The sequence below is a fragment of the Danio rerio genome, chromosome 1 (assembly GCF_052040795.2).
Source record: "Danio rerio strain M-AB ecotype USA chromosome 1, GRCz13ab, whole genome shotgun sequence".
Classification (NCBI taxonomy): Eukaryota; Metazoa; Chordata; class Actinopteri; order Cypriniformes; family Danionidae; genus Danio; species Danio rerio.
The window spans coordinates 41,103,766-41,127,780 of record NC_141021.1 but is presented as its reverse complement, the minus strand read 5'-3'; the positions used below and the strand labels follow the sequence as shown (position 1 = coordinate 41,127,780).

The following is a 24,015-nucleotide window of genomic DNA, read 5'->3' as shown; positions in this document are numbered from 1 at the left end:
TTGTCATTGCAGATGACAAATGGGATGGGAGTCATACCCAATATTAATTCTTTTTACACTTCACCATTACTTTATAGTCTATACTGTAAATTATTTATGTTGAGTGATAGACAAAAATAGATAAGAATAAAGGCCTGATCATATTTTATTTTGGTTAAATAAGCATGATCTAGAGGCCTTTGCCTTTTGTGTAAGCCACTTCTGATACCAAACGATCAACTAGAAGGCAAGTTATTATTTGTTGTTCCTAAAACTTGGATGGGTTACAAACACTTTTGTCAGTGTATGTCTTAAGATTTGTTTCAAACATTTTGATTTGTGAATCAATTATATGAATAATAATCAAGGCAGTGATGCACTTCTAAGAAAAAAAAAAAAACTTGGAAAGTTTTTGAGCTTTTTAATAGCAATTATCAAATCATAGTCACAAAAAAGGTGATTGTAAATGATACAGTTCCTGCCGGTTCATATACATATAACTCTCTCCTTGAACATTTAGGATATCCTCTGTCAAAATACACAGACAAGACACTTGTAGCATGCAGAATTTAGACAGGTCCTTGTTCAATCTGGTTTAAGACTGTCCTCTGTTGCATGAACAGTGATAATAATTAATATGTACATTCATTTGAGCTCTAATTTGAACATCGATTCTAGAACAAAACTATATACAAATAAATACATTTCACAGTGCAATTTGATGAAAATAGGTTCTGTATCTGGCTCTTCTAAAATAAAACCAAAATATTTCATTAAATAATTCCTCAAAGCCACTTTATGTACTGAGTTATGTGTGACAACATTTGCAACAAGTTTTTTTACAATACAAATCACACTCTATTCAACAATTCCAGAAATACATAACAGAGCTATGTATCAATAGAAATGTCTTGTTTTCTCACTCCCTATGTGCAATTTCTTAAACGTATTGCCTAAACAGACATATATAGACATATTTCGAATGGAACAGCGAGACTGAAACTCACAGTAAATAGCTTTGCAATCATTTATGAACATAAATATTACATCTCTGGTCCCATAGCCGCTCTGTTAAACCATTCATAAAAGTTCCTAAATGAAATGAACTATCATTTAATATTGATTGTTACAAAGTGAGGCTTCAAACCCTCAGTTCTAATATTTGGTTCTACTGAAATATTAGTCCACATATAACAGACAAGACAATTGATTTCAGACGGAAAACTAACTTGCCTTTGTTCATGAAATCAAATACGCAAACAAACAAATAAAATGTACAGATGTATACCCTGTACTCGTCTTGAAATTAGTTAGACATACATGTGAAACATTCCAAATGTATGATGCGAATGATCAAACTCAATATCATCGACTAAATTACAATCTTTAAGCTATAGACTGAACATCTACACCTGAATACCTGAACCTGCTTATGTTGTAGGATTAGGAAGAAAGGCATTACATATTCTGCTTCATACGTATCTTCATCACTGTCTTCAGCATTTAAATCTCTTATTCAATAGTTTTGGTGTTCTAATTGTATCTGAGCTTGAAATTAGCTTGATATTTGTCCAATGCTTGTTGCTTTGCTGCTTTATTTTAGAAAAACTGCTTTATATTTTCCTCATGTTAACGGAACCATTGTATAAATGAAATAACCCACCTGCATTTTTGCTGTTGGTCTTTCCTGTGGATTTGTATGTGTGGATTTAGCTAGCAGCACTTTTGTTTTGCTGTTATTCTTTGCATAAACACTGCAATCCTGAATGTAAGAAGCACGGCATGGAATGGTGGCAAAGCCTCAACGAAAGTGGATTTGAACACAACGTGACATTCTGCTGTTTTATGATGTACATCAAGATTTCGGGAAGAAAACAGGAATGTTGTTTTCTTTTAAGACGCTGATTTTCAAGAGCCAAAGCCACCAAAAATACTGCTCACATTTGTTGTATTTGTGCTCAGAAGGGGTTGAGGCGTACGCCCGTCCCCAGTGGAGAGAAAGGGTTCACTTTTGCCCACATCAAGGCATCGTTGAGTGAAATAGCAGATTTGCCGTCTTCCAGGAAGAACGCTGGTCCCTTCCAGACAAAACAAAGAGGCAGATATAAGTTCAGTGACATTTGAGGTAGTAAAATACAAGGCAGCTCACAAGAAAACTACCTGTATCCTGAGGCCAGTGAAGCAGGAAATCTGGACATCAGAATGACTGGGTAAGTTGGAGCCAGTCACATAGTCTGGACCCTCAAGACCCTTGATGGGCTCCTCTCTTATTCGACTCAATATTTGGCTATACTCTGTTTTCTGGGCCTCAGATGGTGAAGTATACGAACTGTCATCTGCCACTCTATGTATGTGTAAAGACAATGAAAACAAAGAACATATTTAAATATATTCTTTACTAAGACCAGTCTAAAAATGAAAAGTTCTTGATTTGTTGACTGATATGGAGAGGAACTATATAGTACTATCAGTCCAGTATAATAATTAAGGAACTTGATGTAGCAGCAGATGCAATGATATTTTGCACTGTGACCAGAATATGCTCCCTGTGCACGCAAGAGGTCACGTTATCTATCTGGGGACTATTTTCTGGCACTATATAATATATTTGCAACATTATATGCCATAATGAGAGTATAGTCCCTATCATTATCGGCCTAGAAAACAGCAACTTTTTTATTTACCATCCTTCTTAGTACACAGAGTAACTACAGAAGAGTCAAGTTTTAAATCGGACAATTGTCAAAATTTTTTGGTAATTTTTTTTCAGAGATTCTAATAATCTAATCCGATTCAGTCATTTATGCTCAGCTAAGCTAAGCGAAATGTGCTCCCGCCAGACTCAGGAGACCCCATTTAAACGGGGCTTTAGCGTCAACACTTGACTGAAGGCGTGTTTGAAGTTGGGGCTGATGCGAATGTCATAGCATCGTCAGCCAATAAAATTAGTCCGCAATCAGCTACTGTCTGAGCTGGTGCATTTGCATACAGCGATCTGATTGGGTGACGCTTCCATCGGCGCTTGAAAAGTTGAGAATGTCCCAACTTCTGCAGCGAGCAACGCCTATGAAGCGGTGCCGACGGATCCACAATGCAGTTTAGCAATGGCTGACATCACTAATTCAAAGTGTGAATGGGAAGCGTCGACGCTGATGCCCCGTGTGAATGGGGCATAAACAGATTAAAAAATTACTAACCGTTTAACCCTTTCAGACCCTGCATTCATTTTAATGGAGCTTACATGCAAGGTCGTTCGTTTGTTTTAACCAAATTTAAACCCTGTTGTCCATGAAATTGAACTTTTGTCATTCAATCAATGTCTGAAGTAATTTGAGAAATATCCACTAGGGTGAAAAGAGGCACTTTAATTCAAAGACAAAAGTAAAAATGTTCAATAATTTATTGATATGTTTGCCAATATTTCATAAGTTTTCATGAAAAAATAAGTTGAATTGCAAAATTGTAAAATTGTAAAAATTGTAAAAATTTTGAATTGCAAGCTTTAAAACACGTCTGTCAATTATTATGGACAGTGAGTTTAGAGTTAAAATGGATAGTTTGCCCAAAAATCACTATTTACTTATTCTGAAGCGGTTCCAAATTTTTTATAAGTTTCTTTTTTGTTGTTGAACACAAAAGAAGAGCTGAAAATCTTTAATTGACTTCCACAGAAGGAAAAAAAAAACAAATACCCTAGAAGTCGATAGTTACAGGTTTCCAGCATTCTTCAAAGTACCTTCTTTTGTGTTCAACAGAAAAAGAAACCCATAAATGTTTAAAACAAGTAAATGTGAGTAAATGATGACATAATTGTTATTTTTGAGTGAACTGTTTTTTTTTTTTAAATGTGTATCCAGTATAATGTACAGTGGGTTCTAATAATGTTCAGTTTATAAAATCAAAACCTGAAACATAAAGTTAAATGTTATGTTATTCAAGTTCATTACCTTCTAAAAAAATGATCAACAATTTGTATTATTTTATTTTTAATTTCATGTTGCTATATTGTTATTGAAATACAGCTGTTTTGGCCTCATGTCCAATCAAATAAAAAAAATATTTAAAGTTACTGAAAACTGTATTATTTTTATTTGTTCTGTTTTTATTTGTTTAAGTTGGATCATAATTCAAGTCTGAAGGGGTTATGTCTAGGGGAGTTAAAGGGAGTAAAACGAGCCTGTTATCTAAAAAAAAAAGAGAGAAAAAATGTGCAGTGTTTCTTTAAACCTTTACATATCACCCAACCTGTCCCTAAACTCAATAGCACAAGTGTTGTGCAATAAAATATGAGCACAATAAAAATGGCTTTCCTTTTTTTTATGTAAGTAGCTAGTAATTAACAGCACTTCAAATAAAGTGGGACCATGTAGTGTGATGCTTACTTGAGGGATTGTGTACAGGCTCTCCAGGCCTCCAACTCTACAGACAACTGCTCTATCTGCAAAGGCACAGCTACTTCTCTCCTCTTCAGCAGCTGACTGGGGGATGGAGATATAGAGAAAGAAAAGCATTAATTATGATCAATAGTAGTTGTTGCTTTATATAAATCCCACAGTTAACGTACCTTGTGTATTCATACAGTGCTGGCACTATACTCGAATACTGTCTCCCAATGGCTAACAGTGCACCAATATACCCGCAGAGAATAAGCAGCTCGTTGCGCTCTCTGGTAAAAGACAGACAAAGAGAGACAGAGATGGGAGAATTACCACAACCTGCATGCTACTGTAAATTATATCACTGGCGGGTGTTTTTGAGGGCTGGTCACTGACTTACTCACTACACTTTGGTAGAATAAGTCGGTCTGTTCTGATGTAGCTCAACAGGTCTAAGATTTGGTAAACAGAGTCCACCACCCAGTCAGGAGAGCTCAGCTGCTCTATGAGGGAACAGAGAGTGAGTAATCAATTGTTAGCTGGGTTTCTATAAGAAACTGTCATGATTCTGTTTTGCTAAGTTTCATTGTCATTCTTTGAAAATGCTGTGGTGTTAAAACATCTCCTTTGTCTTTGTGTAAGTCCATCCATAACCATGGTTTCTAATAAGTTGTTCACCTATTCCCAGTTTCTTTAATAGCTTGCACATCTAAAGCCGTGGTCACGCTGCATTTTTTGTCCCATAGACTTCCATTCATATGCAAGCGATTGCGACAGATCGGAAACATAAGCTGGTGCGACAAGCTTCCCAGTTCGCTTGGTAGTTCAAGCATGGTAAACCTATCGTGTGAAACCAATCAAGGATCAAAACATGACCTCAGTGTACAGAAATGTGGACCAATCACTCGCTTTTTTAAAATGTCTAATCATCTTATTTAATTCTGCCACTTTTCTTAGCGTCGTTTGACAGAATTTCGCATGTTCAGACTCTAGTGTCACTGAGGCATAAGCCATCTGTTTTCTGCATTAAAATCAAAGCTCAACCTTGTCATATATGTTTTTTTTATTAATATTATTTTATTATGTCCATCTTAGGTCACACATTAAAATATACATAATATTGATACATATAGATATACACACTGATATAATTCACCAAACAAGAAATTATCAGGAAAACATAATTATAAACTAAATAAGTATATAAATAAAAGGTAAAATACCACATTTATACCTTCCACTTTCACTTCACTTCCTAACCTGCAACTGCCTCTCTGGATATACCACTAACTGTACTAAAAAATAAAAATAAAAATTTACTAATACTTTCCTTCTTAGACTTTACAGACCTGAAACTTGCCTATAGGACTTATTCATTGTTGCTCTTATAGTTGTGTAAATTGCTTCCTTGTCCTCATTTGTAAGTCGCTTTGGATAAAAGCGTCTGCTAAATGACTAAATGTAAATGTACATGTTATACACAAAGATATACAAACATAAGATAACAAAAATAAAATAATAAACAAATAAAATAATAATAATAATAATAATAAAACAATAAATAAAACAATAAATAAATAAATAAATAAATAAATAAATAATACAAAGAAAATAAAGTAAAAAAGGCAATTAAGATATAGTTGTCTCCTTAAATTTTTTTTTTTAGAAAATGGCTCCAGCTTTTCTGGAACTGTTCTGGCTTTTGTTTTATTGCAAACCAAATCTTTTTTATTTGAATGTAAAAAATCAAAAACCCATTGCCAATAAGAAGGGGAAGCTGCTGACTTCCAATTCATAAGAATAAGTCGTCTAGCCAGTAAGGTTCGAAAATTTAACATATTCTGGCAGGATTCCAAACAGTGCAGTTAAGGTGTCATACATATGTTTTTAATACCCCGCAGACCCTAGTCTACATTCGAAGTGGATTTAAACATTTAATAAAAGTTTTCCAAAAACTCTTTAACAACACAATTGTGTCTTAAAACTATAATAATGGAATCAAAACAACAAGATTTTTCGCTATGTATTTACAGTGTTTTCCAATGTTAAAGTTGGATGTCTAAATTATAAAAACAAAATACACTGAGAAAGCAGTGAAAAAAATCTTCACACAACTTTTTAGTTAATTCAGTATTGCATTTTTTGGAGACTAGTGGTATCAGTTTAACAACTGCAGTTGATGTGTTATTCCAGTAAACGTTATTTGCTCTATAAACTCAATTAAGTCTAATAAATTACACATGGATACATTTTTCTGAGACACTAACCTTTGACATAGGTGATCCCTATTGGAAGAGCCTTCTCTGGTTCTGGGCTTAGGAGGTAATACTTTACTGCCTGGAAGATTTCTCCCTCAGATTGTGCACTTTCAGCAAGCTCTTTACATTCCTCTAAACTTGGTAGACCACACTGAAATGAAAAAAAAAATGATTGTACTCTTTCTATGCATTAACTGGAACTAGAAAACTACAACTAAAAAACTAACTAAAAAACTAAAAAACATACATATTGATTTGAAAGTAATGTGAATCGTTGATGTACCTTTTCATGCAGGTCGTTGATTTCGGCAGAGCTGCCAGGGTAGAAGGCACACAGTTTGGCTAACAAGATCTCATTATCAGGGATCATCTGGAGTAATCTGGCTGCAAGATCCCTGGGGAGAAGCAACATGAGTTTAGTACTGGGATAAAGTGAAAAAACAAAACAAAACATGTCATTTGTTCTGGGGAACACAAAAAGTGAGTTTAGCCACAAAGTAAATGGAGGTCGTCAAAAATCACAGAATACTGTACAAATAGTCTACATGACTTAACAGTACATTCCAAGCCATCTACATACACTACTGTTAAAGTTAGAGATCAGTACAACTCTATTAATATAATTATTAATACATAATTAATTATTTTATTTATTCAGAAAGGGTGCATTAAATCCATTTAAAACATAAGTACAACTTAAAAGTAAAACCCTTTATTTTTTTGGCATCACAGGAATAAATTACATTTAAGAATATAATAAAGTAGAAGTTGTGTTTAATATTTTTTAACGATTTGTTGAGCAAACAAATGTATTTTAGGGTGCATCAATCAATCAATCAATCAATCAATCAATCAATCAATCAATCAATCAATCAATCAATCAATCAATCAATCAATCAATCAATCAATCAATCAATCAATCAATCAATCAATCAATCAATCAATCAATCAAATTCCTTAGAACATAAATATAATGTTACATGGAGTTAACTTGTTAACAATGGTTCGGCAGCGGGACCACGCCTCACTTTGCCTTAACCAATTACCTACTTCCTAAAACTTTAAGGCAGACCAGGCTTCTAGCACAGAACCCACACTGCCTCCCTTTATTTTCTTGCTTCAACAATAGTTTTAGCCCTCTCTTCCCTCTTAGGTTGAATCGGGGGGTCCAATCACTCTAGCAAAATATTACAGAGACAGAACCCCCACTCTGAGTCTCTGGGAATCATCATAGGACGCCCGATCAACCAACCTACCTGTTCACTGCTTATCCTCTTACTTCTGTTTCCCTTAATTCCTTTGTTCTCTTACCATCCCTATTCATCCCTACAATAAGATCTTGCTCAAAGTGTGGCGTGGTACATGGTGGTGAATACATTATGAAATTTCAACATTAATTATTTCTGGGAGGTTTAAACCTTTAATATTGGTTTCTAAGAATGCTACTGTATATGCAAACATATACCTTGATGAAAAATGGGTTGTTAAAGCTTTTTGAATACATTGAAAAATTACAAAAAATGAAATCTTGTGGAAATAATACAATCGGTTTTTAATAACTATTTAAGTACCAGTTTCACATTAACCACTGGAAAACTGAACGACACAAGAAAGGCAAAGAAAATACCTGTGTGCCACAGATGGAAAGCTGGAGAGAGATGGAAATGAAAAATGTAAGAGGTGAGAAGGATGCCTACAGTATCAGCTTCAAGTCAAAATCTCTGTGCATGACTGATGATAAGAGATGAACTGGATTAAGAGGAAATGCAAGCTATTAAGTGTGAAATGTGATCTACAGTTTTGAACAAAACCCTGATAACCATTCTCATTTTAAGAAGACAAGAGAAGATACACGAAGCAGTTTTGCACTTACCAGGTGGCAGTGGTCATGTATTTTCTGGCCAAAAGCTCCAGAACGTAGTGGGTGGCTTTACTGGCTGATTCTCCCAGGACTGTGCCCACACACACCGCCAGCTCCAGCTCATTGCCTCGGATCAGAGACGCCAGGGCCAGCTGAGACAACAAGATAAAACTCCACTTTATATCTAAACTTTGGCCTAACATTTCATGTCAGCCAATAATGCTACACACTAGTTCAAAGTTTACAAAAACAATGGAAACAGAAATATTTGTTAAAAACTGTCAATAAAATATTAACTGAAATTGTATATTAAATATATTTTAAATTAATACTTGATTATAATATGTGAAATTTATTCACAAACTAATTTCGAGAGGATCCTGTGATTATGATTGAAGCTGGTTCTGCAGTAACTATGTATGATCCACCAATCAGACGATTCCTAACCAACTATAAAGAGCCAGGGTTTCTCGCTACAGTCATCTTTGATTTGAAAAATCCCCCCATCCACTCCTATTCCTCCACCTTTTCCTTCATAGGGCGGCACAGTGGCCCAGTGATTAACACTGTTGCCTCACTGCAAGATTATCACTGGTTTTAGTCGTTTAACAGGCTGGCTGTCGTTTCTGTGCGAAGTTAGCATGTTCTTCCCGTGTTCCCGTGGGTTTCCCCAGGGTTTTCTGGTGTCCTCCCACATTCCAAAAACATGCACTACAAGTTAATTGATTAATCCAAATTTAGTACTACAGTCAAGCTATCATCTAGATGAATATCTCCCCATAGCAATCATTTTCTGTCATCAGCTCTTATCAAAAAAGGGGGACTTCTCGAGACCTACCTGAGCTCAATTCTCCCCTTTTGCTCTGCAAACGGGAGGCAGCCCAGGGCTCAAGGACCTTTTGAGCTCATGGCTCTTTCTTGAGACAGCATGCCAAACTAGCTTATGATCAATCATCAGCTAAGTGTGAACTCTTGAAATATATATTGTATGTTTAATATTAAAGTGATGTTTAACAGAACATGGACATTTTTTTTTTTCAATTTCCTATTTAATTTTTTTTCTAGACCAAGGTCGATATTATTAGCCCCCAAAGGAGACTTAATTTTTTCAATGGCCTACAGAACAAACCAATGTTGTCAAGTGATTTGCCTAATTAACCTAGTAGTTAAACCTTTAATTTGCACTTTAAGCTGAATACTAGTATACTGCAATATAACTAGTAAAATAGTGTGTATTGTTATCATGGCAATTTTTTTTACCAAACTATTATGTGTAAATATGTGTTGAATTTTTTGTCTCTCTGTTAAACAGCACATAAAAAAAAATATGAATGAATAAATATTTGAATAAATAATATTTTCGCAGAAGGGCTAATAATTTTGTGTTCTGCTACATACAGTACATAAAGTTTCCAATCCAAAGCCAGTCAGGCAATCAATATGTACAGTATATATGACCGATGATTATACTGAAAAAACTGCTGACATCATGAAATCATCACTGACATCATCGCAAACTATTAAGATAATTAATTGTATGAATGTATCATCATGTTCTTAAACTGTCCAAAAACTGATATGATATAATTAAAGGCTGAACTTAAATGTTACTATAGGTGTGAGCTTACTTCTGTGTTGTCTACAGCTAGGTGACAGCAACCTGCCAGCACAGCACAGCCATCTTGAAAATACCACTCTGCCAGCTCTTTACACACTCTGTGCAACATCCTGAACAAAGGAGGAGGGCAGAGTGGGTAAGAAAATGAGAGGTTAAACACTCAACAGTGGCTTAAGCTAAGTGTAACCTACCCACAGTACTTTTCTATGTTGTCATTGTCTGAGTTTGCTGCATGGTTTATTGATGTGATCTGAGGGACATGGATATTCCCTTCACAGGCACCCTGATGAAACAAAGCACAGTCAGAATTGCCTTGTATATCATATGACATTCATTACAAAGGCTCAGTTTTGCAACAACTTTTAAATGTGTGTTAAAAAAAGATGACAGTTGCCTGTACCTGAGCCACAAGCACAGCTTCCTTCAGCTGACCTCTGGAGGTGAAGAAATTTACCAGCTTCTTTACCTCACCGGTGGCGATGCAGTACGGGATGACATCATCATTGCCCTCTTGCATGAGCTGATCTGCTCTCCTGCATCAATGGTGAATGATTAATGAATGATGGTTTGTTTACAATAACTCATTCAAAAATGTAAATGAGTACTGAATAGGAGATACCTTTGCATGAGCTTTTTCCAGTATTTCATGGAAACACCAGGGGCCACGGATAGAGCCTTCTCCCACTAAACAAAAAACAAAACATCAAAAATCACCATCTGAAACGTGACATATTTCCTTTTCTAATATGTGTGTGTGTGTCTATATGTATATATATGTATATATATGTGTATATATATATATATATATATATATATATATATATATATATATATATATATATATATATATATATATTTAGCATCGATATCGCAATGTAAACATTCACAAAAATGACATCGCGTATGTACACGCAATGTTGAGTCTGGATTTTAATTGATCATTTTGCAACTGTTTTTTGAGGATGTGTGAGGGTTTTAAAAGCATTCATGCCTAAGAAATTGTACCGTTTGTAACTTTGACAAATGAATGATGATAAATTATATTGAATTGTTTATAAAACAAAGACTTTGCAGTAATTTTTTTTACATTTGATTATTTAATTACTGTATACTTCAACCCAGTTCAACTCCTTGGAATAGAATAAAATGCCGTTTATATAATTTGTATCTTTTTTTTTTCCTTTAATTGATCTATGCTTGTAGAATGTTTCTTATATTTTATGCATATACACTCCCCTAGAGAATCATCCCAATCCATCTAAAATGATCAATTCTATCCAAAGAGTTATTCAAGACAACTAGTGAAACTAAACTCATATCGCAATATATACAGATTAGATTAGATTTTTCTAATATTGTGCAGCCCGCATACATAAGTGTTATTTAAGTTAATAAATAAGTTTCATCAAAAGAGGTGTGTAGCATTTTGTAGGCAAAGTCCTGGTGTTATAAGAATTTTTATTAAGCTTAAATCTAAATTGCAACTGTTAGCTTAGACAAATTTTTTTCTTATGATTGCCAACATTATTGACTTCTACAAAGTACTAAGTAATTTTAAGTAATACTAAGTAATTATGTTAATTATTATACTTTTCTTATCACAGAAATAAATGACCTTTTAAAAAAAATTATTAAAGGGGACCTTTTATGCCCCTTTTCAGAAGATGTAAAAAGTCTCTGATGTCCCTAGTGTGTAAATGTGAAGTTTCAGCTCAATATACCCCACAAAAAATTGTTATAACTCTTTGAAACTGACACTTTTAGGCTTTGATTCAAATCATGCCAATTTGGTGACCGATGCTTTAAATTCCAATTAGATTTTGCTCCTTTTTTAAAAAAAGAGGACGAAGCTACAAGTGGCTATGCGCCTGACCAATGTTATCTCTGTGAAAATCTGAATATATAACTGAAAAAACACTGAGTCCATGGAGACTACTGTGTTTTAAATCGTAAAACTTGATACTTTTAATTCCCCTGAGTCACTGATATTATCTTTGGCAGGTAAACTTTAATGGCAGATGGCTGCTTCTCACTCAGGGCTGTCTGTGCTATAGAGAGAGAGATCATTGCTAATGGGTGGGGCTTTCCCCCTCTTATGACATGTACAAAGGGAGAATGTCAGAGTGTTTCTGCACACTGTTTTTATAAAGGGTGATTATAAAAAAACAGTATTAGTTCATTTTTACCATTAGAAGCTGGTTATATTTACACACTATTGCCACATAACTGTGTTTAAACCCCTTATAAAAGTGATTTTTGCATAATACGCCCTATTTATTTCTTTAACAGAAATAACTTGTTTTAAATACTTATAACACTTAAGTAGAACTTTTCACAGAAAATAGTAATCATCATAAAAAAACAAGCATCAGAAAATAAGAAAATAATCATGAGAAAATAAGCATCAGCATTTTTAAGATTTTACCTCTCCCAGTTCCACCATGAGCTCACAGTATCTCTGGATTTGACCCAGTCTGATATGGATTTCAGCTGCATTCTTGAGCCTTTCCTCTTTACTCGGTGCTCCAATACCTCCCCCGAACTTTGACATCTTTACAATGGTCAGCTCTTGTGCTTCAGACTACATGAAAGACAGAGTAAACTACATTAGAAATACTAAAAGCACAATATTCATCAGAAAGCTTCACATCCAGAAAGCTTTTCCATTTCAATTGTGGCATTATTAGAAAGTTCCATCTCTGTTTAGACACTCACAGTTTTAAAGCGGACCAAGTGTTTCATATGCATGATGCCCTGCCCATAGTACTGCGGAAGAAGACTATCATCCTGTCCGTTGATTACAGCAACCAGATCCCACAGGTTATGACTCCCTCCTGGTGGCTGCACAGAGAAAGCAAATAACCCTTTATATAGATGTCTACATAAAGTCCGGTGAGAGTTCTGTGTTGAGATTGACTCACGGAGAAACACTCGGAGAACCACCGCAGCTTCTTCATGCGCACGTCACTTGAGAGTTTATCTAGTTCCTGTTTGATATCTCGGGAAACCTTTCCACACAACAAAGGAGGAGCCCCGGGAACCATAGCACGATCTAGATTTGTAAAAATGAAAAAGGCTTTAATGCCTTTACAAAAGCAATGTATGCAGAGTGAATTTAATACGCTCATATGTTTTAACCTGTGTTGCCAATAATGTCGTCCCAGCTGTGGTCAGTGAGGATGTTGACTACTAAGGGAGCGATTAGAGGAGTGAGTGACCAAAGTCTGACCGTGGAGTCTCTGGAGCAGGAAGCCATGGTGAATGGACGACTGGGGTGACATGTCAGACCTGGGGGATATCACATGGTGTCATAAAGCTGTTTAAATTATGTATTAATTGCCTTGAAATGACATACAACGATGCTACTGCATGCATTTTCTGAAGAAAGGAAATAAAGCATCCTTTAAAAAATACTGTTACCCTATTATCTATTAAGGTCTTTGAACTAGAGATGTACTGATATTAAAATTTTAGCTAATACAAATTTAACTGCAGGCAATTATTCAGAGTGATATCTGCTGATACCAGTAGTTTAGTGGTTCTTTTTTATACCAATCTTAGAAGTAGCAATAATAAAATGTACAATTTAAAATTAATTCTATTTAAAAATTATTCATAGGATTTACAATTTTCTTTTAAGGTAAGTGGTTGCAAACTATTTATATGGGCTGAATTTAAACAAATACATTTAATTTAGTAATGTTCAATACAATTTGTTCGTTTAAAGGGTCATGAAACCCCCCTCTTTCAGTTCAAGTCTACCCTTTGAAAAAAAAAATGCTTTATGATGGACGAGCAGAGGCAGGAGTGAGCTTGGTTGGCAAAGCAAGGGAAAAAGAGGAGAGTGAACAACTGTCAGTTGGCTTGCAACACAAACCATAAGAAAATATAGTTTACAAAGTTAAAATGCAAAGACATAAAGAGTAATTTAATGCTCTGCTACATATGCTATTTGTAATTTCATATACACATAACTAGGGCCGGATGGAATCTGCTGACGTTTTTTTCTATTTCTGCTGAGAATTTTGGTAAAAAGTCTGAAGATTTCTGCAGAATTATTTTGGGAGTATCATAACTAAAACCTTAATATATGAAAAAAAAAAAAAATCTTTTTAACTTTTATTTAATGTTTAAAATGCAAATCCAGATTCACTTTATTTAGTAATTAAAGCAAGTTTGTCATATAATATATTTAGTAAAGGTCATATAATATATTTAGTATATTAAAAATATTACTATACAAACTGCATTGTACATAAATCAAATGAATATTTTCACATTAGTCAATAATATTACTAAAATTAATAAAAAAAAATGAATAAATATAGATTTACACACATTTACTCAAGTAAATAAACAGAATTAATGATGGCCTAGAAATCTAGGGAAAATCTGCGGAATTCTAAGCGTGCAGATTCCGGGTGGGCCTCGCATAACCACAATTTTTATATCATTATAAAGATAATCGTGTTTATATAAACACTATAAATGAAGAGGACTTCTCTCCTCCTGAATCCCTGGGTCTGAATGCAGACACAGTGGAGCAGTGCAGCAGGTCTCTTGCCATGTCTATTTTAACCATTAGCTCTGTCGGTATTCTGTATGTTTTTTAAAATAGACGAACACAGCAGCACGGATATAGGTGATGTTTCTGAATGGGAACGAACTCAACTTATAAAAAACAAAGTCTCCCATTTTCCAATTCTTGAACAGCTTTGCCGACAAAAATGCTTGCTGCAAACCAACAGCTTTGCTGTATTGGCCCTGACAGGATCACGGAAAAGTCATGCAACAAACCACATGGATCATAGAAACAAACATATACAACCTTTCATGAACAGCTAATACTGCGTACTGTACGCAGACGTAGTCTCACAGCTTGGCAGGTCTGCCTTGCCTTCAGAAACGACATGTTCTCATGAATAATTAAGAAGCCGGGTCTTCTCATAGGATAAGAAAACTATCCAAGAAAACTAAAGCCATGAATAATAATGAGAAACCAACACATCATCACTGGACAGGCATATCGGCTCTACGTCATTGATTTTGATTCAAGCCCAAAAATTATTTTAAACCTGGAAGATGAATTTAGCTAACAAAAGCTCAAAATTATCCAGTTTTCCCCACAATTAAAGCTAGTTAACAGGTGCTGACGTTGTCTTAATTGACGCTCAACACACAAATCTGTTAACATCTCAAAAAAAGTAGGGTTTCTTGAACCTTTGCAACCACTTACCATAAAAATGGTAGTAAATCCAATAAAATATATATTTTTATTGGTTGATGATAGCCAAGATATATTTAAGTAATATCAGCATCCGTACAGCCTCTTTACCCTTTATGTATTACTCGGCTCAACTACAGCCAGCAACAAACAGAGACTACAGTTTGACAAATATGTTGTTAGACAACAAAATATACTTTTGAGTCTTTTTTAGTCTTGAATGTAGTTGTTTAGATTGCAACTATGCAGTTTATTTGCAAGAACAGTGCCTTTTTTAAAATATCTACAATTTCTGCGAGATCTCGTCGACGGGCATAGTGTAGAGCAAAGGCGGTTGACACTTTCTATCCACAAGATGGAGACAGAACCGCATAATAAGCCTTTACAGTTAGAAGCTGATAACAGTCTGATTTCTAACTATAGCAGATCAAATCATTATTAACTGGTAAACAATACCTGCCAACACTTCCGTTTTTCATGCGAGTATCCCATATTTCAGACCTGTCTCCTGCAACTATCCCATTTTTATTTCTTCCTAAAAAACTCCCGTAATTTTACCCCCCCCCCCCCCCCCCTTTGGTATGGTCTGTAAACACCACTGGGTTGCAAACTTAGGTACAGTACCCGATCGCAGCGGCCGCCCAAAACCCGCTGCATCCTGTCCCGCTTCTCAACAGTGTTATTCACCCCCGAACACCCCCTCCTCCCGGTCGATCGGGTTTTCAGAGACATTTGGGCTGGTTAGATGATGCCTCACTTTTGTATGTTGTAGTGCTGTATTTATACCGATTTTCTCGCATATCAGGAATGTGTGTTGAGTTGGCAGATAAAAAAGCAAAAATAAGCAAAATAATAAGCAAAGTCTGCATGTGTTTAGCATTTTTCCTTATCGCAAACACTAAAGCAGTCTGATTTTTTCGGGATTAATTATTGTGATATCCCTATTGCAACAGAGAAATACTGTAGACTGTAACACAGTAAGAAAATATCTCTGTAGATGAAGGGCATTTAATGTCACGTTCAGCCTTATAATTTTAAAGTAAAAAAAATAAGCTGCTTTGTCATCACTTTAGACAGAGAATCATTCAAACACTAGGTCTAAGTGACGTTGGTGAATTAGTAACAGCTTCTGCTGTTTTGACATCAGCTGCAGATATGAATGAATGGCGGAAGAAAGAAAAGAGGTTTTTAGACTCTCCGTGTTTGATTTTCTTATTTATATACACGATTATGTTGTTGAACTGTTGTATAAACGCAATATCACACTCGTAGCAGTGCGATATGGCTGTATATCAGCCCGGGTGGGACGCTAAGGCACTCGGCCTATGGCCTTGTGCCAACGCACGCCTCCCACCTGTTTTTAAAAACCTGGTCTTAGTCATTAACACAAACAAGTTACTCAAATGAACATTCTTAGTGCATTATCTACTTTTCTGAAGATTAATTTAAGAATTTGACATGTTTTGATCTTATTTTCATGAATAATGTTGTTATTATTAATAACATTTGTACAAAAGGTGTAATCTGATTACTTATGTTGATTGTTTTAGTGGAAGTTCCATTTTGCAAATCTGTAGCAGTTTTATTATTATTGTATTATGTTGTGGTGGTTTTGTGGAATTGTTTCATACAATTGCAGCTGACTCTCTTTTGCTTCTTATAGTTGTTGATTATGTTTAAAATCAAATCAGAGGCCTTCAGTATTAATAATAATGTAGTATTGTTGCAGGCTTCTAACCATGATACTTGTTTTGTATGCTATAATGGATAATATTATAACAAACAAGTAAGAATCTAAAACGGTTTAATCTGAAATTCCTCTTACATCTCTTTCTTTGTGTTGTTAAATGTGATGTGATAAATATGAATGCAACTTTTTTTTAATGTTTGCCTAGTTTAAATTCTCCCCTTGCTAGCAATTATTTTATTTGAGATGATTTATCGGAGCAATCATTTGTAATTAAATATTTCAATTCAAATAAATATTTTACATCCAGTTACTTAGTCATGTGGTATCTGAGACCTAAATCAAGCTGATTGTTATTGAAAAAGTATATACTTCTGGAGGGTGATAAAGCATGTCTTAACAAATTTAGGCAAAAACTAGAATTGTCATTCTTCCACAGAAATCCATCTACAGTATATAATTATGAATTTCATACACTACCGTAGACGTCAGCTCCATGGTCATAAACAGTGTCTAGACAGGTGCCGTCTCTGGTGTCCCAGACACGAATGGTGTAGTCCCAGCTCCCTGAGGTCAAAAGATACGGCACCTCTGTGTTCCACATAAGACCCCGCACTGGAGCGGTGTGACCACTTAGCACGTTAATGCAAGCGTCTTGGGTATAATCCCAGATACGGACAGTCCTGGTCAACATAAACACATATTCATGTGTTGTGAATGTAGCATCACACAATTCCACACAACCATTTGATCAGCGTTACTCTATAAATGCCCTAGAGTGGTGTCAAAACTTGGAATAATCCACTATGTTCTCCCCCAAGATTTTACAATGGCTTTTACAGTTTATTAGTGAATTAAAATCTTGAGAAAAATGTAACTTACACACAAAAACATGGAAGTCATATTAAAAACATGGAAGTAGTTTTGTGCATGTTATGAGGCATGTGTTTCTAATAACTAGAATTGTAGACTGTGCAGCTGATGTTTTAAAACAGGGGTGCCCAAACTCAGTCTTGGAGGGCCAGTGTCCTGCACAGTTTAGTTCCAACCCCAATCAGACACACCTAAACCAGCTAATCAAGCTCTTTTTGAAAATTCCAGGCAGGTGTATTGAAGGAAGTTGTAGCTAAACTTTGCGGGACACCAGCCCTTCAGGACCGAGTTTAGGCACCCCTGTTTTAGAACAATATGTTGAAGTATTGTCAAGTAATGTTTACCAAATTCTTTTTATTTACAGATTTAAAAATAATAATAATAATAATCTTTTTGAGGTCATACTTTACTTTAAATGTCCTTGTTACACTTTGGCAATTAATTTAACTGCTTAGTAATAGTAATTGATTACATATATATGGTACATGATATATGGTTAAGATAATGTGGTTTAGGTTTAGTTGCATGTAATTATGCATAATTAATTGCAATTACCTTAGTACATGGAGCATGTTTAAGCATATGTTTTTGGACTTTGATTATAAATTGTTGTTCTTCTCAGACACTTAAACTTACCAAGGCTGCATATTATTACAATTTTTTCTAAATATTTTATATTCTTAATATAATTTTAAATATCTTGTGATGGCAAAGCCAAAATTTTAGCAGCCAGCATTCTTCAGTGTCATGTGATCCTTCAGAAATGATACTATTACTCTGTTTTGTTCCTCAAAAAAATTTCTTATGTCTTATTATCAAAGTTGAAAATGGTCAAACCGCTTAATACTTAAGTAAAGTGGTATATTTTGTCTTTTGATTATTTAACAGGAGTTCAATGAACATAATGTATTAGTAAAAACATAAATTCAATATGTAATCTAAGTAAAAAGCCCCCAAAAATTCCAATGTGTACATGTAGATTTGAATTGAGAGATTACCCATCATCAGAGCCGCTGCATAGTATGCCCTCTCTGAGAGGTGACCAGCGCACATGGAACACTTTGGCAGTGTGACCTGTAAAAACTTTCAGTGGCTGGTCTGAACTGGTGGCCAAGTAATAGACTCGAACATTCTTGTCCTCACAGCCAGTGGCGATCATATCTCTGCATGAGATTAAGTGAAACAAATAAACTTTGCATTACTACTGTGATGACGAGAGAAAGTAATACTATTAAAAATTTCTGACACCTCATTATTGCACCCACTTGTTGTTTTGACTCCAGTCACAGCCAAAAACTGCTGCTGGGTGTTTATATTTGTGCAAAACTTTGCCATCAATGGTGCGAATTATGCTGAAATCACAAAAAAAGTAAGAATGTAATGTCTATGAAGATAATATGACTTTAACAAATGAATAGACACACAGAGAACTGTAAGAAATTAATTAAAATTGAAACACACTCACCAAAATCCATCTCCACTGCATGTGGCTATTCTTTTGGAGTCTTTATGGCTCCAAGCGACACAAAAGATCCCATTTTTCCCATGCTGCAACTCAATTATAGTTTTGTTATGAAAACACATTTAAAAATGTGCAGTAAGTGTTACCCACCAAACTAGTTAATGTATTTACTAACATAAACAAGCAATGAACAAAGGAATAGTTTACCAAGTTGTTGCAAACCTTTATGAGTTTCCTTTTTTTATATTAAAAATATATTCTTTTGTGTTCGACAAGAAAGAAACTCAAACAGGTTCGGAACAACTGGACTGTAAATAAAAGATGACAATTTTAATTGTAATTTAGGGGTAAATTGTCATTTTAATTGAAAACAAACAATTACTTTTAGATCTTTGCATGGACCAAAACTTAAAAACAATAAAAAATGAACAGGAATTCAAATTCCTAATCAGTTCCTACCTCATTAAATCTTGTGATCATTTTCCCCTTTTTAACATCCCAAATGAAGGCGCCATTCCGTGACGTGGCTCCTGCTATGCAGTTCAAGTCTCCTTCGAGTTACAATCAACGAAGAGAAACAAACAAAAGGTTTTCCTGAATACTATAGCCACAAAAAAACAAAACCAACCTGAAACTTTACTGGCCCATTCTAATATCGTGCATCGGTCTTACCAGGGGCCCAGGAAAGAGAGTAAACTACTCCCTCATTGCCTGGAGATGTGTACACAGCAGTTAGTGTGTTTATATCCCAGACTTTTATCGTCCCGTCAAATGAAGCTGTAGCTAGAAGGTTTGGGTCATCTGGCTTGAATTTACAGTCGAAGATAGTTTCAACGTGACCCTGCGAGCAAAACAAATGTTATAAAAATCCTTGATTAATAATTATATTATCATTGTGATACCATTGTTGAAATTGTTGATTTTTTTATTATTAATAAATTTCACTTAATTAATTATTGCTTGTTTTTTATTGAAAGAATGCTGGAATTAAAGGTTGCTTGATTCATTTTTGTAACTTTAGTTTGTGTTTTAATTTGCATATTGGATTCATTTTTTTTATCATTCACATTTGTAGTTTGATTATTTTAGAATGAAAATACCAAAGCAAAATAAATAAATAAAAATACATTTAGTTTAGGTTTTCTTAGCGTTCAAATGGTCATTTTAAGACCTAAAATACAATACAAAGCTTTTCTAGGATGCACCAAAGTTCATTTTTAATTGAACACACTCATAAAAATTACAAAATGATAATATAGATGCTGTTTTGGCTACTAACAAAAATAAAGTTTAATTATATTTAAATAAATACATTTCAAGTTTAATTATTAAATTACTAAATACAATTTTTTTTTTTCAATTCAGCTTTATTTGTATAGCGCTTTTACAATGGAGATTGTGTTAAAGCAGCTTCACATAAATGGTCATAGTAATTGGAACAGAGTACTTCAGTTTTTAGTGTTTAAGTTTAGTTCAGTTTAGCTCAGTTCAGTTTGGTTTAAAATCCTTACTGAGAGTCCAAACACTGAAGAGCAAATTCAACGATGTGTATCTACCAAACCCAAACCATGCAAGCTGGAGGTGACAGCGGAGAGGGAAAAAAACTTCACCGATAGTTTCGCATGACCATTTTAATTTCTCCGCTGGCCAAATACTAAAATTGAAATAAAATAAATATAGGCTAAATAAAATTCTAGAAAATAATGCAAAACATTGGACAAAAAACATCATATTATAATGACCAATCATTGCTTGTCACACTCAGAAATGTATATGAAAACTGAAAAAGTATAAAAGTAACAGTAAAACAAAACAAAACAAAAAATAGTAATAATAATAAAATAACATGTTTTTAACTTTTAAAAATATCAACAGATACTGAATTGAAATACACACACAAAAAAGGATAATTCATATTGCCTACAAGCTGAGGAACATGTTTTACACAAGTCCTCAAATAAGAAGTACATGTTGAATTGGTGCAGCACAAACAACATAATTACCTTTAAGCCATTTTATTATTGAAAACAACTGCTGAACCATTTAGCAAAATTAATGGACATTCAGGATTTGTACATTTTGTTTTGTGGGCGCATAAAGGTGTGCATTAATTTATAATAATTCAGTGACCTGTTGCCAATTTCTTCCTACTTCAACATGGGTTAAAAAAAGGTTATGTTGCATTTTCTTCGTCATTAACAGCAATCAAGGCAAAGGCAAGAGCTGTTTGTAGGAAACAAACAACATGCACTCTCATTAACCTTTAGAATCAGCACTAGTACTGAAGGGCACCTCTTCAAAAGCTGGATGACTAATATAAATACATCATTTTGAGCCACTGCTTCTTCCTTAAATATATCTACTGTTTGTTGTCCTAAAAGCAGCACTAATAAAATCCCTGCTTATTAAGTGTATATATTAAGCGTAAGAATTTTTTCCAGTCTATGTTAGCCAACAGTTAACAGTTTTCCTACCAGATCACGTAGAAAGTCCCACTTTTTGGCGCCCATATCATACAGTCCAACCCCTCCATCCATGAAACAGCAGACAGCGTGACCGGGTGGGAGAGAGAAGGCCTGGTTTTGGGAAAGAGTGGGTGGAGGCACGGCCTCGCTAGTGGAGGAGGTGTAGTGATTCTTGGAAGGAGAATTTGAGCTAAAGGCTAAAAGACAGATAACACTAAAATCAATATGAGCTATTGTGATGGTGCACACAGACACAGAACATTAAATGAGTAGACCGAAATAGATTTTTCAGAAAATCCAATTAATACTTTCTTTGGGGTCCTATAGGTATTTGTGCAAATCTGGATTATTGTTTTTTGTTTTTTACGTAAGAGTAGACTTTTGGGGGGGTGGGGGTGGGGGGGAATAAGTATTGAACACATGGAGAGTTCAGATGCAAAAACCTCTAAGTGCCAACTGGAATATTTGTATACAATGAGCTTTTTTCTCTTATGTTTATGTTCAGTTATTTCATGTTAAAAGCAACCAAAATAATCTATTCTTTGTAATGAAAGTGAAACTGCTGAATTAAGATTTAAGAGCCTGAGAAAAATGCAAATTTTAGAATAAAATTTCCGATGGCACTCAGAGGTTTTTGCTCTTAACATCATGTTTTTTTTTTCTTCCTGGGAATAGTATTTCTAAAGGAAATAATGAAATTGAATTTTACCAGATTTTGGTAAAAACCCAAACAATACAAACATAAAAATAAAACAAACAAACAAACAAAAAAAAAATCTGGAAAATTAGTTAAGTGTAATAACAATAAAATGACACTGTTAGAAAGTGTAAAAGGCTTTTTTGGCGATGGTAGCTTAAAGACGCCTCTCATATAAAGAATGAAGTCACATGAATTGCTTAGGTGGGTTTTTTCACAGACTTCAAAGAGTGTAAAAATCTTGCTGGTGATGTTTTATTCTCGTCTAATCTGAGCTTTAATTTGTATTTTCTGTTGGATTCAATTCAGGTGATTGGCTGGGCCATTCTACAGCTTGATTTTCTTTCTCTGAAACCCTTTAAGAGTTTCCTTGGCTGTGTTTTGGATAATTGTCTTGCTGAAATATTCACCCTGTTGTCATCTTAATCATCCTGATAATGTAGATGTTTGACTGAAGCAGCTGATATTTTTTTTACAATGAGGAAGGGCAGAGGGTTGCAGTAGAACTACTAAGAGATTTCAGCTGCTGTCTGAGCTTTCATTGCCTTTCTACACCTCCCTTTCTTCATGTGTTCAATACTTTTTTCTCTGCATCATTTGATTTTATTATGTGAAACTTAATTTGTAAACTAATTCGATTTGTTTTCTTTGCCTTTATAGATTTATTTGGTTGTTACCAACATGCTGGGAAAATTTCAAGTCAACAGCACCTTTAGAAATATGCTTTTTAAGAAAAAAGGTGACGTGTTCAATATTTTTTCTCGGCTGTAAATGTATTTGTTTTATTTGCCTAACCCTCTAAGGTGCACTGCTTGAAAATATTATTTAGGCCCTCGCTTGCCTTGGAGGATATACTGACACAACTCTGATAAATGGTAATAAGAAATTAAATAAAATAATGATAATAAATAAAAGGTCGACCAGGTCGTTACGATGCGTGTAAGATGTTGACTACACTTCTTATGTATAAGCAATATATATTGTTAATATTAACTGAGACATTGATAAAAAATATGAATTTTTGTAAGCATGTGCTCATTTATGATATGCACTATATGGTAAAAATATACACACATACATTTCTTTGCTGGTGGGGAGTTTAAAACATGAAGTGCGTGGAAGCCAGTTTTCTTCAGTTTGAAGTTATCCAGAGGAGTCGCTCGTGATACGTTCCATATTCTCAGCACACCAACTTGAGAATCTTAGGAATTCAAAATAATAAATTTTTTTAAAACTTGCAAATATATGATTGAGTGTAAATTTTAAACTAAGGTGGTTCACTGCTGTTTAACATTTAAATGTAAATGTATTTAACACACATTTATAATTCTAAATATCAGATTCAAAGTTGGCCCAATAAAAGGATAGTAAAACGTTCGAGGTTACAGAAGTAACCCTTCGTTCCCCGAGGAGGGGAACGGAAGTGCCATAAGTGGATGAAATCCACGATGGGAGGATTCGGATCAGAAGCCGCTTGTCTGGAGAGTATTGAACGGGCCAATGAATGAAATTAAT

At 34.6% G+C, this 24,015-nt stretch overlaps 1 protein-coding gene across 27 annotated transcripts in view; it reads right to left on the bottom strand.

Annotated features, from left to right (window-relative positions):
* Positions 1-24,015, bottom strand: part of wdr17 (WD repeat domain 17) — a 47,358-nt gene that overhangs the window by 1,010 nt on the left and 22,333 nt on the right. For 2 of the 27 annotated variants that reach the window (XM_087236033.1, XM_087236020.1), the window contains exons 6-30: positions 23,579-23,701; positions 21,813-22,000; positions 20,011-20,179; positions 19,798-19,889; positions 19,342-19,424; positions 19,142-19,228; positions 18,875-19,039; positions 17,484-17,686; positions 13,231-13,380; positions 13,014-13,144; positions 12,808-12,933; positions 12,518-12,673; positions 10,712-10,776; positions 10,493-10,625; positions 10,284-10,375; positions 10,103-10,202; positions 8,487-8,626; positions 8,241-8,261; positions 6,897-7,008; positions 6,623-6,764; positions 4,756-4,858; positions 4,544-4,645; positions 4,362-4,457; positions 2,140-2,323; positions 1,921-2,057 (exon numbers count right to left, since the gene is read on the bottom strand). In XM_087236033.1, coding sequence (XP_087092159.1) covers positions 1,938-2,057; positions 2,140-2,323; positions 4,362-4,457; positions 4,544-4,645; positions 4,756-4,858; positions 6,623-6,764; positions 6,897-7,008; positions 8,241-8,261; positions 8,487-8,626; positions 10,103-10,202; positions 10,284-10,375; positions 10,493-10,625; positions 10,712-10,776; positions 12,518-12,673; positions 12,808-12,933; positions 13,014-13,144; positions 13,231-13,380; positions 17,484-17,686; positions 18,875-19,039; positions 19,142-19,228; positions 19,342-19,424; positions 19,798-19,889; positions 20,011-20,179; positions 21,813-22,000; positions 23,579-23,701 — 3,083 coding nt within the window. In that variant the 3' untranslated portion in view covers positions 1,921-1,937. 27 annotated transcript variants of the gene reach the window in all.